The sequence below is a fragment of the Liolophura sinensis genome, chromosome 6 (genome assembly GCF_032854445.1).
Source record: "Liolophura sinensis isolate JHLJ2023 chromosome 6, CUHK_Ljap_v2, whole genome shotgun sequence".
Classification (NCBI taxonomy): domain Eukaryota; kingdom Metazoa; phylum Mollusca; class Polyplacophora; order Chitonida; family Chitonidae; genus Liolophura; species Liolophura sinensis.
In genome coordinates this window covers 19,965,712-19,979,977 of record NC_088300.1, presented here as the reverse complement: position 1 = coordinate 19,979,977, position 14,266 = coordinate 19,965,712, and the positions used below count along the sequence as shown (strand labels likewise).

General features: G+C 40.1%; 1 protein-coding gene across 1 annotated transcript; it reads right to left on the bottom strand.

The window, feature by feature from the left end:
• Window positions 1-1,884: 1,884 nt before the first annotated feature.
• Window positions 1,885-13,893, bottom strand: LOC135469079 (uncharacterized). The gene is made up of 5 exons (XM_064747604.1): window positions 13,810-13,893; window positions 8,974-9,666; window positions 7,859-8,427; window positions 6,484-6,556; window positions 1,885-2,432 (listed from the first exon to the last, which is right to left on the bottom strand). Exons 2-5 carry the CDS (start codon window positions 9,082-9,084, stop codon window positions 2,070-2,072), a joined length of 1,116 nt encoding a protein of 371 aa, XP_064603674.1. The 5' UTR covers window positions 9,085-9,666; window positions 13,810-13,893; the 3' UTR covers window positions 1,885-2,069.
• Between the last annotated feature and the right edge of the window lie 373 nt (window positions 13,894-14,266).

Below are 14,266 nucleotides of genomic sequence, written 5' to 3'. Positions count from 1 at the left end.
ACTGTACAATGGCCCAAAACGTTTGACGAAGACATAGCCCAATGGTCCAAAGGGTTTGATGAAGACAGTGTCCAATGGCCCAAACGTTTGATGAAAACAGAACCCAATGGTCCAAAACGTTTGATCAACACAGTGTCCAATGGCCCAAAACGTTTGATGAAGACAAAGCCCAATGGTCCAAAACGTTTGATGGAGACATAGCCCAATGGTCCAAAATCTTTCATGAAGACAGTGTCCAATGGCCAAAACGTTTGATCAAGACAGTGTCCAATGACCCAAAACATTTGATGAAGACAGTGCCCAATGGCCCAAACGTTTGATGAAGGCAGTGCCCAATGGCCCAAAACGTTTGATGAAGGCAGTGCCCTATGGCCCAAAACATTTGATGAAGACACTGCCCTATGGCCCAAAACATTTGACGAAGACTGTGCCCTATGGCCCAAAACATTTGATGAAGACAGTGCCCTATGGCCCAAAACGTTGAGATGATAACATCCCTGGGAAATCCAAGGACAGCACAGATATTATTTCTATGCAACAGGCAAGAGTTGAAAGACAGAATATATATGTATCCAGATGTTCAGTTAAGAAAAAGCTCATGCATGGGGTCGATTCCACAAAGTCAGTTTTGAATTTAGTCAAAATTTGAAATGTCATTTAATTCCTTATTTTTGGAACCTTTGAGTTAAAATTGGAAAATCTTAACATAAAAGATAAATTTACAACCTCTTCGCCCATACATTACGTATTATATCCAGACTTTAAATGCTGATTTAATTTTCGTGGCACAGGCTTCGGAAATATTTCAGTAAATACATTATCATCTACTCCTTGTTTAAGCTCTAGTGCCCTCCGTCATTTAGCAACATTTTGGAAAACGCTTTTAATGAGTAAAAAGGTTTTGAGGGAGAATCATTTTCTGAACTTACGCAGCATTATCCAGCAGCTATAATGTACAACTGCGTCACATTTTCTTTCCAGATCCAGACAGGTCCTCGTAAGATCACACCATTCGCTCTTTGTTGTAAATGAAGTATCGTTCATGAAGAAAACAGCATGAACAATTTCCCTTTAATGAAATAAATTGTGAATTGGAAGCAGGCATCCTGGAACCTAGATACGAACAAATTTGAAGTTACAGGAGTCTTAGTAGTTGAATGTCCTACCTCACAAGTCGAACACGTCACTTCGGAGACATAGCACGATGTCTCATTCGCGGTCTAAAATGGAAGCTCCTGATACCGCTCGGCCAGCGAGCAGCCTATATATCTGGCTGTTTACATGCATGGTGTGTTCTGTTGCTACTCTCACAGTTTAGCATACACTCCACCAGTTCAGAAATAGCTCTCATTAGTCAAAGACAGAGAAGCTATAACCCATGTAAGTGTTCATAAACAACCCTCACCAGTTACAAACCATTGTTCAGTAGCAGCTGTTGCAGTTGATGTAGCTGTCGTTGTCCGGTAACATACCTCATCTACCAATCAGAGGTGATGCAGCTGTCATTGTTCGGTAACATATCTCATCCACTACTCAGAAAGATTGCAGCTGTCATTGTTCGGTAACATACCTCATCCACCAGTCAGAGGTGATAACGTGTTTTTTACAAGCACGTTATGTTCTGTAGTCACTTTTAGCGTTTAACATACACACTCATTGTTCACTAACCAAGGATACAGAATAACCTTCCATTTCAGTGTTCATAAACAGCCCTCACCAGGTGATGCAACTGTCATTGTTCAGTAACATCGTTCATCTACCAGAAAGAGGTGCTGACACCGTTATTGTTCAGTAACATACCTCGTGCACCACTGAGAGGTGAGGTTACCGCCACTGTTAAGTAACATACTTCATCTACCAATCTGAGAGGATGTGACCGTCATTGTTCAGTAGCGGTAACAGACCTCATGCACCATCCTCAGGTGATATAACTGTCATTGTTCAGTAACAGGCCTCACAGACACAGATGTGTATAACAGGCATTGTTCAACATATAAACATTTGGTAGTTATAAACGTCAATATTTAGATTGTTTCATCACACACCTGTTTGGTGTTTAGCATCAATACTCAGATCGTCTCCTCATATACAGGGTTTGTGTATCCGACTAAGGTGTCAAACATCTGCGGTTCCTCCGGCTTGTACTGGAAGGTGGTCACCAGAGAGGGCCTCGGAATTCGGAAAGTCATGGTTTCCGTGCCGGACATCGTGACACTGTCCCAGGCCGAACCCACAGGCAACGTCCGGCTGTTGTAATAGGGAATGGTGTCTGTGTCTGTGGTATTGAACATTCCAGTACAGAAATTACTGCAAGGCCGCCCAACTTTGAGAGACGCCTTTATGTTGCTGCCGAAGGGTTTCTCCACTGGCGGGATTTTGAGTTGTTTTTTCTCCCCAGGATGAATGCCATTAGATGTAATGAATTTGGTCTCCTGCAACAGAAAACATATGTTTATTTATTTATTTAGCCAGTCAGCCAAAAAAAAACCTCCCGCGGACGGACTAGCGAGCTCTGGATTCGATCCTCGACGTTGCTGTTCACAGCTTTATACGAAACACATATTTATGGGCACAATGTCAATGTCACTCTTCGAACTAGAGCTAAAACGAGTAGAATCGATATCCTTCGTTGATGGCGTAGTAGATAGAATATCAAAAGAATTTCTTTAGGAAGAATGAAGTTTCAAGTTCTCTGAGGCTAGAAGTAACTTATTTACTGGCCAAATAATAACTTCTTGGCATTTGCGTGAAATTGATACGATCTTCCTTTCAGTATGACCATCGCCACGAAATACTAGTCATGTGGCATAAAGCCATAATTATTTATTCTTTAATTTTATGACTTTGCAAGGTTAGATTTTGCAATATATAGCAACATGGTTTACTCCCCTAAGTTCTCACTGGTGCGCGTGTGTGCACGTGCGTGTCTGTGTCGACAACATAGGGATAATAGGCGATAGTGCTGATACAGCATATACGGTACGTATGACTAAACAAAACAGGAATATAGTACTTATACAGTATTTACGGTATGATAACTAAATCTATACAGGAATATAGTACTGAAATAGTATATAATGTATACATGACTAAAACAAAACAGGAATATAGTACTGATAGGGTATATACGGTATATATGACTAAAAGAAAACAAGAATATATAGTACTGATACAGCATACACGACAGCCTATATATGACTAAAAAGAACATGAATATATCACTGATACAGGATATATGGTATATATGACTAAAAAGAACAGGAATATAGTATCGTTACGGTATATATGACTAAAAAGAATTGGAATATATAGTTATGTGCATAGTAAGTATATCGACATTTGATCGATGCGGAGAAGGGTCAAAGACTTCCCTTACGCTGGTAATATTTACAGTACACATTCCAATAATTCTCAAGAATGCAGACTGATTTCTACAGGACGATATACAAACGCAAACATTAAGTGTGGCTTTAAACAACAATCAAATAAATAAATACTTATACATTAAATGACGTCAGCTATAGCAGGCAATTCTACGGTATGTAGTATAAAATACTAGTAATGAAAACAAACATCAACACACAATTTGAAAGGAAAAGGAGATGGTAATAGTCTTTCTTTTTTCTATGCTAGGTTAATGAGAATTAAGCATAGTTGCATCAAAAGAGTAGCATTCGTGGCAGATGTATAGCAACGAGTCAGCAAATGTTTTAAGAGGAAGCCAACATATTATGGATAACACGAAAAATCGGTGAATATGTATCCTGCGTTGAATGGGACAAGCTTTTTTCGATCTTCACCTGTAGATTCTCCTAATGCAAAACTCAGCAAGTTATGGAAAGCACGGTATGACAGAATGCTTAGTTCTTATGAGGAGGAAAGATGAGTCTCCATGTAAAACCTTTTTCTTCAAAATGGGACAATATCTGAAGCAATTATTTTCGCGCACACTGGATTTCAAACATACAGCCGTGCACACATGCAGTAATCCTGCACACAAATTTTATTAAAAGCGGACAATACTATCTGTAGTTATTATACGGAAACCAGCTCGAAAGACCAACAGACAAAAAGACAAAATAAATATAACTCGCTTTTGCTGAAGTGTGGGATAAAATCAGTTCAGAATGAAAGTAAACATGTTTTAAAAGATCTTTCAAAAGTATGCCTTTAAGAATTTCCGAACAAAGCAGAGCAGCCAAACATATGCATACCTACGTACGTATGTATGTGTGTATGTACTTATGTATGTATGCTTGGAGTTTAATGTGGTACTTAACAGTTTTTCAGCCATATGACGACGAGGGGTCATAAGGGGTGTGAGCATATCCTATGTCTTCTTCTGACTGGGAAAGCCCATGACGCTAAAGTGTTGCCGTCAATAAAGTATCATGCCGAAGACACCAGACATGACACCCAGTCATATTATGCAGACACTGGGACAACCAGTTCGGTTTCCTTGCGCTAACCTCTTTTAACCAATAGGAAAAGCGGATATTGCCTCATAATATTCTTAATGTCACATAGATTAATTAAGCCTGAGATGTCAGAATAACTGTTTAGCAGACTTAACTGAGTGTACCAGTACCAAAATAAGATTGTGAACCAATCCTAACGGTTCATAAAACCCACAGCATATATTTCAAATATCACTGCACTTAATTCAATGAAACTAATTCAATATAAACTTGTGATCACACAAAGGGTTCATTCCTTAGACACAAGAGGTGCGAGGCAGATCTTTAGATTTACCCGATCTCACTGCCTGTGGGATCTTGTTGACAATAAGCGATCGCCAACGCTCATGGTATTGTCGTTCGCTCAATCTACCGGTTCGCTGGAGACCACTTGTTTTCCAATAATGTGGAGAGCAGTTCTGTTCGTCTCATGTGGAAGAGTTCACCAGTAACTTGCCAAAGGTTAGGGGTTTAAACTTAAAACAAGTTGATGGAATACTGTTGCTGTATACAGTCTATTGCACAGTGATGGGATGTCACAAATATGCCTAAAGGTGTAAAAAAAAACACAGTGCTGCACAAGGCGGTCTTTACTAGAAACTTATGGTGACTTTCAAAATCTATGCCGTGTACTATTGACAAACGGAATGCGGTATGGCGGTCTTGTCAGATAAAAGCGTTGTTAAGCGATGTGTTGGCAAAACATGGAAAGCACAAGGAGATTAAAGCAGTGGACAGATTTGGAGAAAACGTGGGACACACTGAATTACCGTGAGATGTTTGGAGTATTGTCTTCAAGGCTATAAATGGGGAAGAGCAAGAACAGTTAATATGGTGAACAATTGCTATTAATTGGCATCGCAAATTCATGTCGTATAATTCACAGATATCTCCATGAGCAATGAGGTTTGATCAAATACCAAACATCATAAAAACACAATTACAAAACAAATAATTCAATATGTAAATCACAAACTTTGCATTATGAGCACATATATAAGGCGTAAATTTCTATAAATGGAGTGAATTAATCAGTTTGGCATTACCAGGGCAATACCACCACACCCAGGAATCTATAGAATTAGAAATATTTGTTCAATACTGCTTTTCCCAATATATCTTTGAATGATATACGTATAGCATGAAGAATAAAACAAGAGCAGCGACTACTGTGAGATAGCTGACAAATGTTCACACGTAACCAGTGAAATACGGCCTTTTGTCATTTTACCTCATTTAGGGTTTTATTTTTATCCAAATGCTTAACTAGTAGCAAACTGCACGCCCCCTATAAGGTTTAAGTAGAATTAGATAATATACCTGTTTTCTTTTGGCATAAACACCTTCGTAACACTACAAAATCTTTACGGAAAAAGCAAATATATAATTCAATACATATGGGCTAAGGTTATTCCAAAACAACATTATGTTCGCCGCTTGTCAAAAAAAAAACGGAGCATTTAAAATAAAATAAGAACTCCATGTGTATCCCAGAGCCGTACGTAGACGGCTAAGTGTGCTGTTATACTTGATAAAGATATTGCTAATCATATTGTCTCTCTTTTCTGTCTTCCGGGTTTTCGCGTAATTCCGTTCTGAACATGTAAGCTAAACTTGATTTTCTCTGTTTTTCTTGCATAATGTCTGCTCTTGTAACTTTTCAAAACTTGACGTGACTTCGTTTATCCCGCTATGTGGACAGGCAGCTGTTCAGGATTGTACCCTTGTTTCATCCACAAAAGTTAGTGAACATATTCGTGTAAAGACACCAAAGTTAGTAAACATTCTCTTGTAAAGACACCAAAGTTAGTAAACACACTCGTGTAAAGACACCAATGTATCGTCATCGCTATATTTACGAATTGTCTGTTCATCCAATTTTTCCACTGCATGGTAATCTTAAAAACTAGAACGAACCATTTAAATAAGACAATACGACCAAAAGTCACGCGCCCTAGTAGCATAACATAAAACACCAATATTATAAACCGAAACACAGGAAAGTGTCGCTTACGACTTTACAAACCTTTGTAGTAGAGTCGATGGAATTGACCTTGGTCATAGGAACCGGTCCGGTCTTTCCTGTCCGCTTGTTATATCTGTAAGCAAAGATCTTATAACTTATCGATTTATTGATTGACTAATGTTTAATGCAGTAAAGAAGATTTGACCCGCAGAACAGCAATCAATTCCATGGGTTAGTCGATACATGCATCAATTGGTCAACTTTCATGTGATCATGGAGGTCTATATAGGCTTACCCCCATGATCTAATCTACCCCCCTCGCGATCACTTCGCCAGGATGAATCATTCCATCGTTGGTCTATCATATATGTACCCACTGTAATGTCACACCATTATCGTAATCACAAACACTCAATCACTGTGTCATTCACGGTGCTGATACATGTACACCACTAACCAATAGAGTCACACATGTCATTCACATTCACTCACTTGCATAGTCACTGCGTCGATCACAAAGCTAATGTGCCACATAACTTACCGTTGTTAACCACAAAGTCAACTTATAATTGTCATCACACATATGGTCACTCAGTCAGTCATTGTGTCAACCACGTGTTCATCACTCACCTTTCCATGTTTACCGCGATGTGATCGTCTTTATCACAGACACGGTCACTCACTTAGTCACTGTGTCGATTACAATGTTGGTACCAGGTACATCCCTAACCTTTGGTAACTTCGATATCACACAAATATCGTTAGTCACTCAGCCATTGCGTCAATCATTAACGTTACTTGGGCATCATTACTTTTGGCCATTCTCTCATAAAATCGCTGTGTCGGTCACAGTGTGGGGATGTAGCACATCACTCACCTTCCGTCACTCACTCACAAACACGGTCGCCGTGTCGGTCACAGTGTGGGGCTATAACAGACCACTCGTCTTTGGTTACTCCCTCACAAACGCGGTCGCTGTGTTGGTCACAGTGTGGGGCTATAACAGACCACTCGTCTTTGGTTACTCCCTCACAAACGCGGTCGCTGTGTCGGTCACAATGTGGGGGTATAGCACATCACCCTACTTTGCCAACGATCGGCATCACACACTTATCGCAATCACAACTCACTCAACCAGTCAATGTGTTGGTCGCAATGTCGATACTTATACATTACTAACCTTTGGTAACTTCGATGTCACACTATTATCATCATCACAAAATGGGTCACTCATTCAGTCACTGTGTCAGTCATAATCTTGATACGGCTCACGTCACTCACTTCTGGAAAGCTTAGTGTGACACATTTATCATTATCATAAACACGGCTAATACCCCGGTCACCATATTAATCACTGATATGTTCACCCGGTATCACAGAGTTATCACAATCTGTAAGCGTCTCTTACATCAAACAACGACTTCATATCACTCACCTTATGTAACACCGGTATAATACAATCAGCGTAACCATGAGCACGGCCGGGCCCAACACTGCTACCACGATGCAAGTCGAGTCACATGACAGTCCGGGGGGCGTCACCGACCCGCCAATCAGAGGGGTGGTCGCCTCCGTTGTCACGGGCTGCACCCCATCTACTGTTTTATCTCCAGCGTCAGACAGAGAAGTACTATTTTCCACAGCTGACGGTGTGGTGTTTCCACCAGGGACACCTGAAGAAGGAACAACTAAAGTTGTCGGAGGACGTCGACACGAATAATCTCTGTTTTTCCAGCCACAGTTGTTGAAATACGTGTCGTTCAAAGAAGAACAAGTCAAGTTGAAGTCACAAACACAAGCATCTAGTGCGGAGAACACAGTATCACAGTCTACGTCATACTGAGAAATACAACGATCCAAGATGGCCGCCACCTCGTCACAGTCCAGGCGGGAGCTGTGTTGACAGATTAATGAGAGGTTCCAAACGGGAGGACATGGGGCCGTCTCAAGGAATAGGAACTCTTCTGGGACCAATCTTGCACAAGAGTCGTTACATTGCATCACCTGCAGGCAAAAGTGTTGAAGTTTGATGACTTCAGCGAAACTTACCCTGTTGACTTATTGCCATCTCATTTCTAGAAATGATGCTACATTTACTAGCATGCGAGCAATTTAAATTGAGTTTTTGAGACGACTGTGAAACAATTTAAATATTTGTTAAGAAAATTTAAGCGAACCATTACATTTCTCAGGTGAATAAGTTTAAAAACACATGCAGAGCAATTAATCCGTGAGCTAACCAGTGCCAAACAATGTATTTTATAAGATTGTATGTATGTAAACGATTTCGTGTTCAGTTTAATCCTCACATGGCGATATAATTATGTTTGATTATAGCCTTGGGAAAGACTTCACTCAGTGAAACTGTACGTGAGCGCTAATTTGTAAACCACCTATTCAATGTTGATGACTGAATTGGGCTCATGTAGCCCTGGGCTGGAAATCTCAGCGACGAACTAACAAAGTTAATGACCTGTCTCTATAATCAGTTAGCATTACCATTAAGATGTGAGAAGAACATGCAATGCTACGACTCGCTATGTTTCTTACGGGAGTGTGGATGACGTCAAACGCAGACTGCATCCCTGAGGTGAGGGCGTGGATTAGAGCGTTACTCACAAGCCACAGAGTCCACAGACACACGACGTGTAAACCAGACATCGTACTTTTCTACAGACCGTATAATGCTCCCGTCTTATACCACGCACATCCTAGACTCTGTAGCTGTACTATCCGATCAGACGTATAACTGAACAACGCCATGAAAGTTCAATCTCCAACCCACTGTGGGGTAGTCGCATCGGATTTCTCCCATTTTACGTGAGATGAAGTAATTCAGAAGTCATACTTCATGGAGGGTTGTATAATTCTTCAGTATCATACAAGTTTAAATTTCAACCAGCTAGAGTAACTTCAGTGCAGTCTTCCCTTATAACACAGAAAGGAGCAATTCCGAGATCATACTTCGAGGCGAGACGTATAATTCTCCCATCTACACCACTAACAGCATACTTCTGCTGAACGCATATTATCTCAACCCATTTCATACATAGGAAGCGAAGTCAAAGTTGACCTCACACAAGTACTTCTGGGTCTGTCGTATAATCCTCTTTACTCAAGCATACAGTCAACCCTATAACATAACACTGCAGGCCTCGAGCATTATCTTCTGTTCCCATACATCTGGACCGTTATTATCACATTGTTGATGTAGATGTAGGGTTCTTCCTCGATAATGCCAAGCTGTAAACAATGAAAAATACAAATATTAGCTTCAAAAAAAAAAACATACAATAAATCGAGTTACGACCATCGCACCCGACTGTCACACTACCAAACCCCTAATTCGGAAATTCCAAACAAAATTGTTAACTGTAGTCTTTCCGAACTGGATTGCATTAAGTAAAACTGATGATTAGCTGATAAAATATAACCTACATGTATATTAAAGAACGTCAATGGCGAGGTCTTAAATAAATCTCTTCCGCCGTGGTGATTTTACACTGACCAATCCTTACAGACCAAACTACATGTACATACCGTTCGTGTCCTTTACCATGTATCCCAGTTGGCTGCTGCCAACACGAGTACTACGATAACCCAGACTATATAATACATGCTCACAGTCGGCACACTTCTCCAATTTCCGGTGTCAGATGAACTCTCGTTAACGCATGTACAACGAAATACTTAAAAAGCGCATAAGAAAAAAAACCATCAGTAACCGTATAAGGATTGGTGATTTTCGGAAGTGAACACGGTTTGCGCTATTCACAGCAAACTACTAGTATATGGGAATATGAACATCGGTTATACATGTGTATGCATAAAACCCACAATTAAAATTAAGACCGAACAATGAGGTTTAAAAAGTTGTATAGCTAAACTGGAAGTACCAGCATCGTCGAATAGCTAGACGTATACATCGACACAGGCGTCGCGAGTTGTATATTTGGCTATGAATATCTTAGTTATTGATACAGCTGGCTACGTTGGGTCTTCCAGCTAACTGCGGATTGTCGCGGGTTTGAGCCCGGTTTCCTCCTACCGTAATGCTGGTCACCATTAAAAGAATAAATAAATATGTAGTCAGAAATAAAATGTAGAAGCGTAAGCCTTGTTTGGTGGTCCCCACCCCCTTCCCTCACCCACCTTCACTCCATCAGCGTACCATGCAGAAGCCGCTCAAAGATCACAGTAAGTGTGGGAGACACAAGGAAATATCCCATCAGCCTCTCAAGTGGACAGACGATATTCTAATTACATGTAAATTACGCTAATTACCGCAGGCAAACACTTGTTTACGCCGAAATATTTTCTATCAGCCCAAATCTACATTTGAAGTCCTAAAAGTACGTGGGCAGGCACAAGAGAGATATCCTGATTAACGAAGGGTGGAGGAACTATAACCTGAACTGAGTGAGTTATCAAACGAGATCACTTTAAAGTTTGTCTGAAAATTCGACTTTAATTGCTTTATTTTCGTATTTCATCTAGTAGTTGCAATGTTTGTGCATACAGAAGAAATTAGCCTTAGCCAGCTATGATTCAGTCTTTCAACGCTGGGCTCATATGTAATCACTCAACAGATGAGGTAATTGTTAAAATAATACCATATTTAGCATCATCTTAAGACTTCCCATAAGAATATCTGGTGATCCCATGCATGTCAATCCAAGAGTGTTTTTAGTAATTGTGATTCACTGACTTTGTCTATCCAAATGAGAAAAACCTCCCATGATTCGTTTGTTTTGATAAGCAGATTGTAAACTGATTAAAATTCCTCACATTCCTGACCTTAAACACGGTCAAAAACATTACAAGAGTGATGATCTAGATATTTGCAAATTTATAGAATACATGTAATTAATATGCAAATTAGAGAATTCAAAACGCTGAACAGATTCACAGTGATGAGGTAAGGTATAGCTATGTACTAATATATCATGCCTAAATAGCAAATATTTCTGCTTAATAATTTTCTTTTAGCAACTGCTATTTTAATACCGCTACTGCGGAGAGGAGAACGTGGATTAGTGATGCGGTTCATAACCAACGACAGAAAAAAAAAACTGAAGGTATCATTGGTCACGGTATGAAGACTGTACTCCTGTTAGGGGTCATTTTAAGAGAGAGAAAAACTTTTCGCTTTGTTTCAATCCTTGCAAACTCAAAAGTACGCCTCGTCAAAAATCGCAAAGCGACTTCACAGGGAAAAGATGACCTGAGCTGCCAGTGTCCTAATCCATTGCCTTTGCGAAAGGTTATATCATGCTGTCTTAGAAGTAACTTGGCCTTGCTTCTTTAGTACAATTGCAAATCAATACCACATGGCTGTGAGTGATATTATCTTCCTATGTGGTAAGACCAACCCATTAGGCAAATCTTTTACATCTACATGAAGCTCTGTGGAGCTCACTTGGTTGGTGCCTATCATTATGAATTAAATCCACGATGAGAAGCGGGATTTCGCATTACAAGAACTATGTCCCAGCGCAATCGACTACAGTACTAAATAACACGATACTTCCAAAATTTATGACCATTTTCTACTAATCACCCTCCTGCATTACAAATTGACGAAAATTCATGTGAAATTTTGTATGATTGACAGGAGCTCACACATAACTTTTGATTTCTTACCAACTATATAACGTATAATCGATTTTTTGTATGTACTACCGTTTCTTGCAACTGAGCAATTACTTGGTGAAAGATTCCATGGAACTCTAGGTGATTTACTGTAACTATATGTACATGTGTAGGCCTTTCTAGACATAGAACAAATGAAATTTGCATTGTTGTACGAAATCCTGTGCATTTTATTTCACAGCCGCTCTAAGAATCACACGATGCACACCATGGTACCAATATATAAAGCATGCAGTCGTTAAATTGGTTACAGGTGTTGAGGAATAGGGACTTTGAGCAGGCGTACATTGCATCCAATCTTGCTACAGAATCCGTATTCTCCGGTCATTGGATTTCGTTGTCAACAGCTTATCTTTCAAGCAGCCAGCACGAACATGTATCTTGCCCGAAGTTCGAGTATGAAACATGGCGGACGAAAGTTTGACTTCTCAGATTTAAAATTTTCAACGGCTGGATTATTGTCAGAGGACTGCTTTCCAGTGCAAGTTTTGACATCTTTAAAAACTCGGATAATTTTCATTCAATGTATACCAAATATTAGGATGAACTCGAGTTCTAAAGGTTTCTGAAATTTTCCTGCTGAGCGACATAAGACCACGACAAGAGCTATAGTGTGGCACGGTACTGCATGAAGTACCAGCTGAGGTTGCCTAATCATACCCTGTTTTTATAAGCTTCCATTTGGCATCAGTATAATTCTATAAATTACATATAAAGTATTAGGCCCACATGATTTATACCCTCTACATTCATCACCCCTCTTGAGCCCCATGGTCCCGTTGATCACATAAAGTGTTCAGAGCACCCACGAAAAGACCGAGCTATATGCAATGATTTGCAAGGATAACATTATTTCCCAAAACATGCTGAAGTATGCATAGACTAAAAGTAGGTGATATGGCGTGTCTCCGTGACAAAAGCTGCGAGAATTCCAAGTCTTATTGTGTCCTTTAACTGACAGGCGCACAATACTATGTAATATGGTACGCCCTACTTCAGCCATGGCGACGGATTGTGTGTAAACATACATCCCATGTTTCACCAAATATACATGTAATATATGAACAGACATGAACACCATCGATGTATAAATTTATTTGAGTTATAATTTAACTCTGTTTGCACAGCCTTCTTTTCTCAAAAAGCGTTCAGCATGAAGGGGTAGTGCAACCATACGTATCAGTATAATGTCTCGGGCGGGGCGCCTTACTTGCCTTCGGTAAGGCGTCACAGTGAAACAGCACTGGATAAAAGAGCGGTGAAGTCCGTCCTGCAACAAGGAGGCACTTTACATGCACTCTAAGGATTCCTTCGTCGTCATATGACTGAAATATTGTTAAGAACGACGTTAAACCCCAAGCACGCACTCACTCACTCACTCACTCAAAGGTTACGTTTGTACATGTTTAAATGAAGCTGTGCATTGAGAAAGTACATGGTAACCATGAGTTCTGAATAAAGAACAATACTAAGTCCTATGTTTTTCCCTATTTGCTCACAAGTACTCAATGCCCACGTTCCATGAAGCCGATGCTATCACCATGATGTCGCTGAAATACTGTCAATGAAGCTTTAAACCCAAATCATTCATTCATACATCCTGAATTACCTCAATCTCCCAGATGTAGCACGGCCACTACGACAGTAGCTATCTGTGTAAGCTCCCACATACATGTAGGCTGTGCCTGACTGTCTACCTGTACTTGTACATAGACAGTCACAAACACATGTTACCTGACATGACGTCGTGATCACATACGTCCACAGTGAAGACTCGGCTTATCTAAGCTTGTGTGTTGAACATGGTGACCTAATAATATTAATCAATGCATGCAAATATCTGCGCTGTGTGACGCAAAGTCCAAATCACTCCATCACTGATCACTCCTAGCTCCAGCTGGGTTTTTTTCCAACCCACAGGGTGCGATTCGATGACATACTTTCCCAGTTTTACATACATTAATGCTTGTACAGGTTTGCTTTGTCCCACAATAGATTTTACATATGTTTGTGTAGCTACAGATTCATCTCGCTGATTAAATCACATGCTGCTTGGTTCACAACACACGTTAACAGATTACTCGGCTTAGTATAGATTGCATTTGTCTCGCCACAGATCGCTGTTTTCTGTGTGGTGTTTTTGTGAGGCAGCACTATAAATGTGACGACTTTAGGTACGGCCTGTTACAAG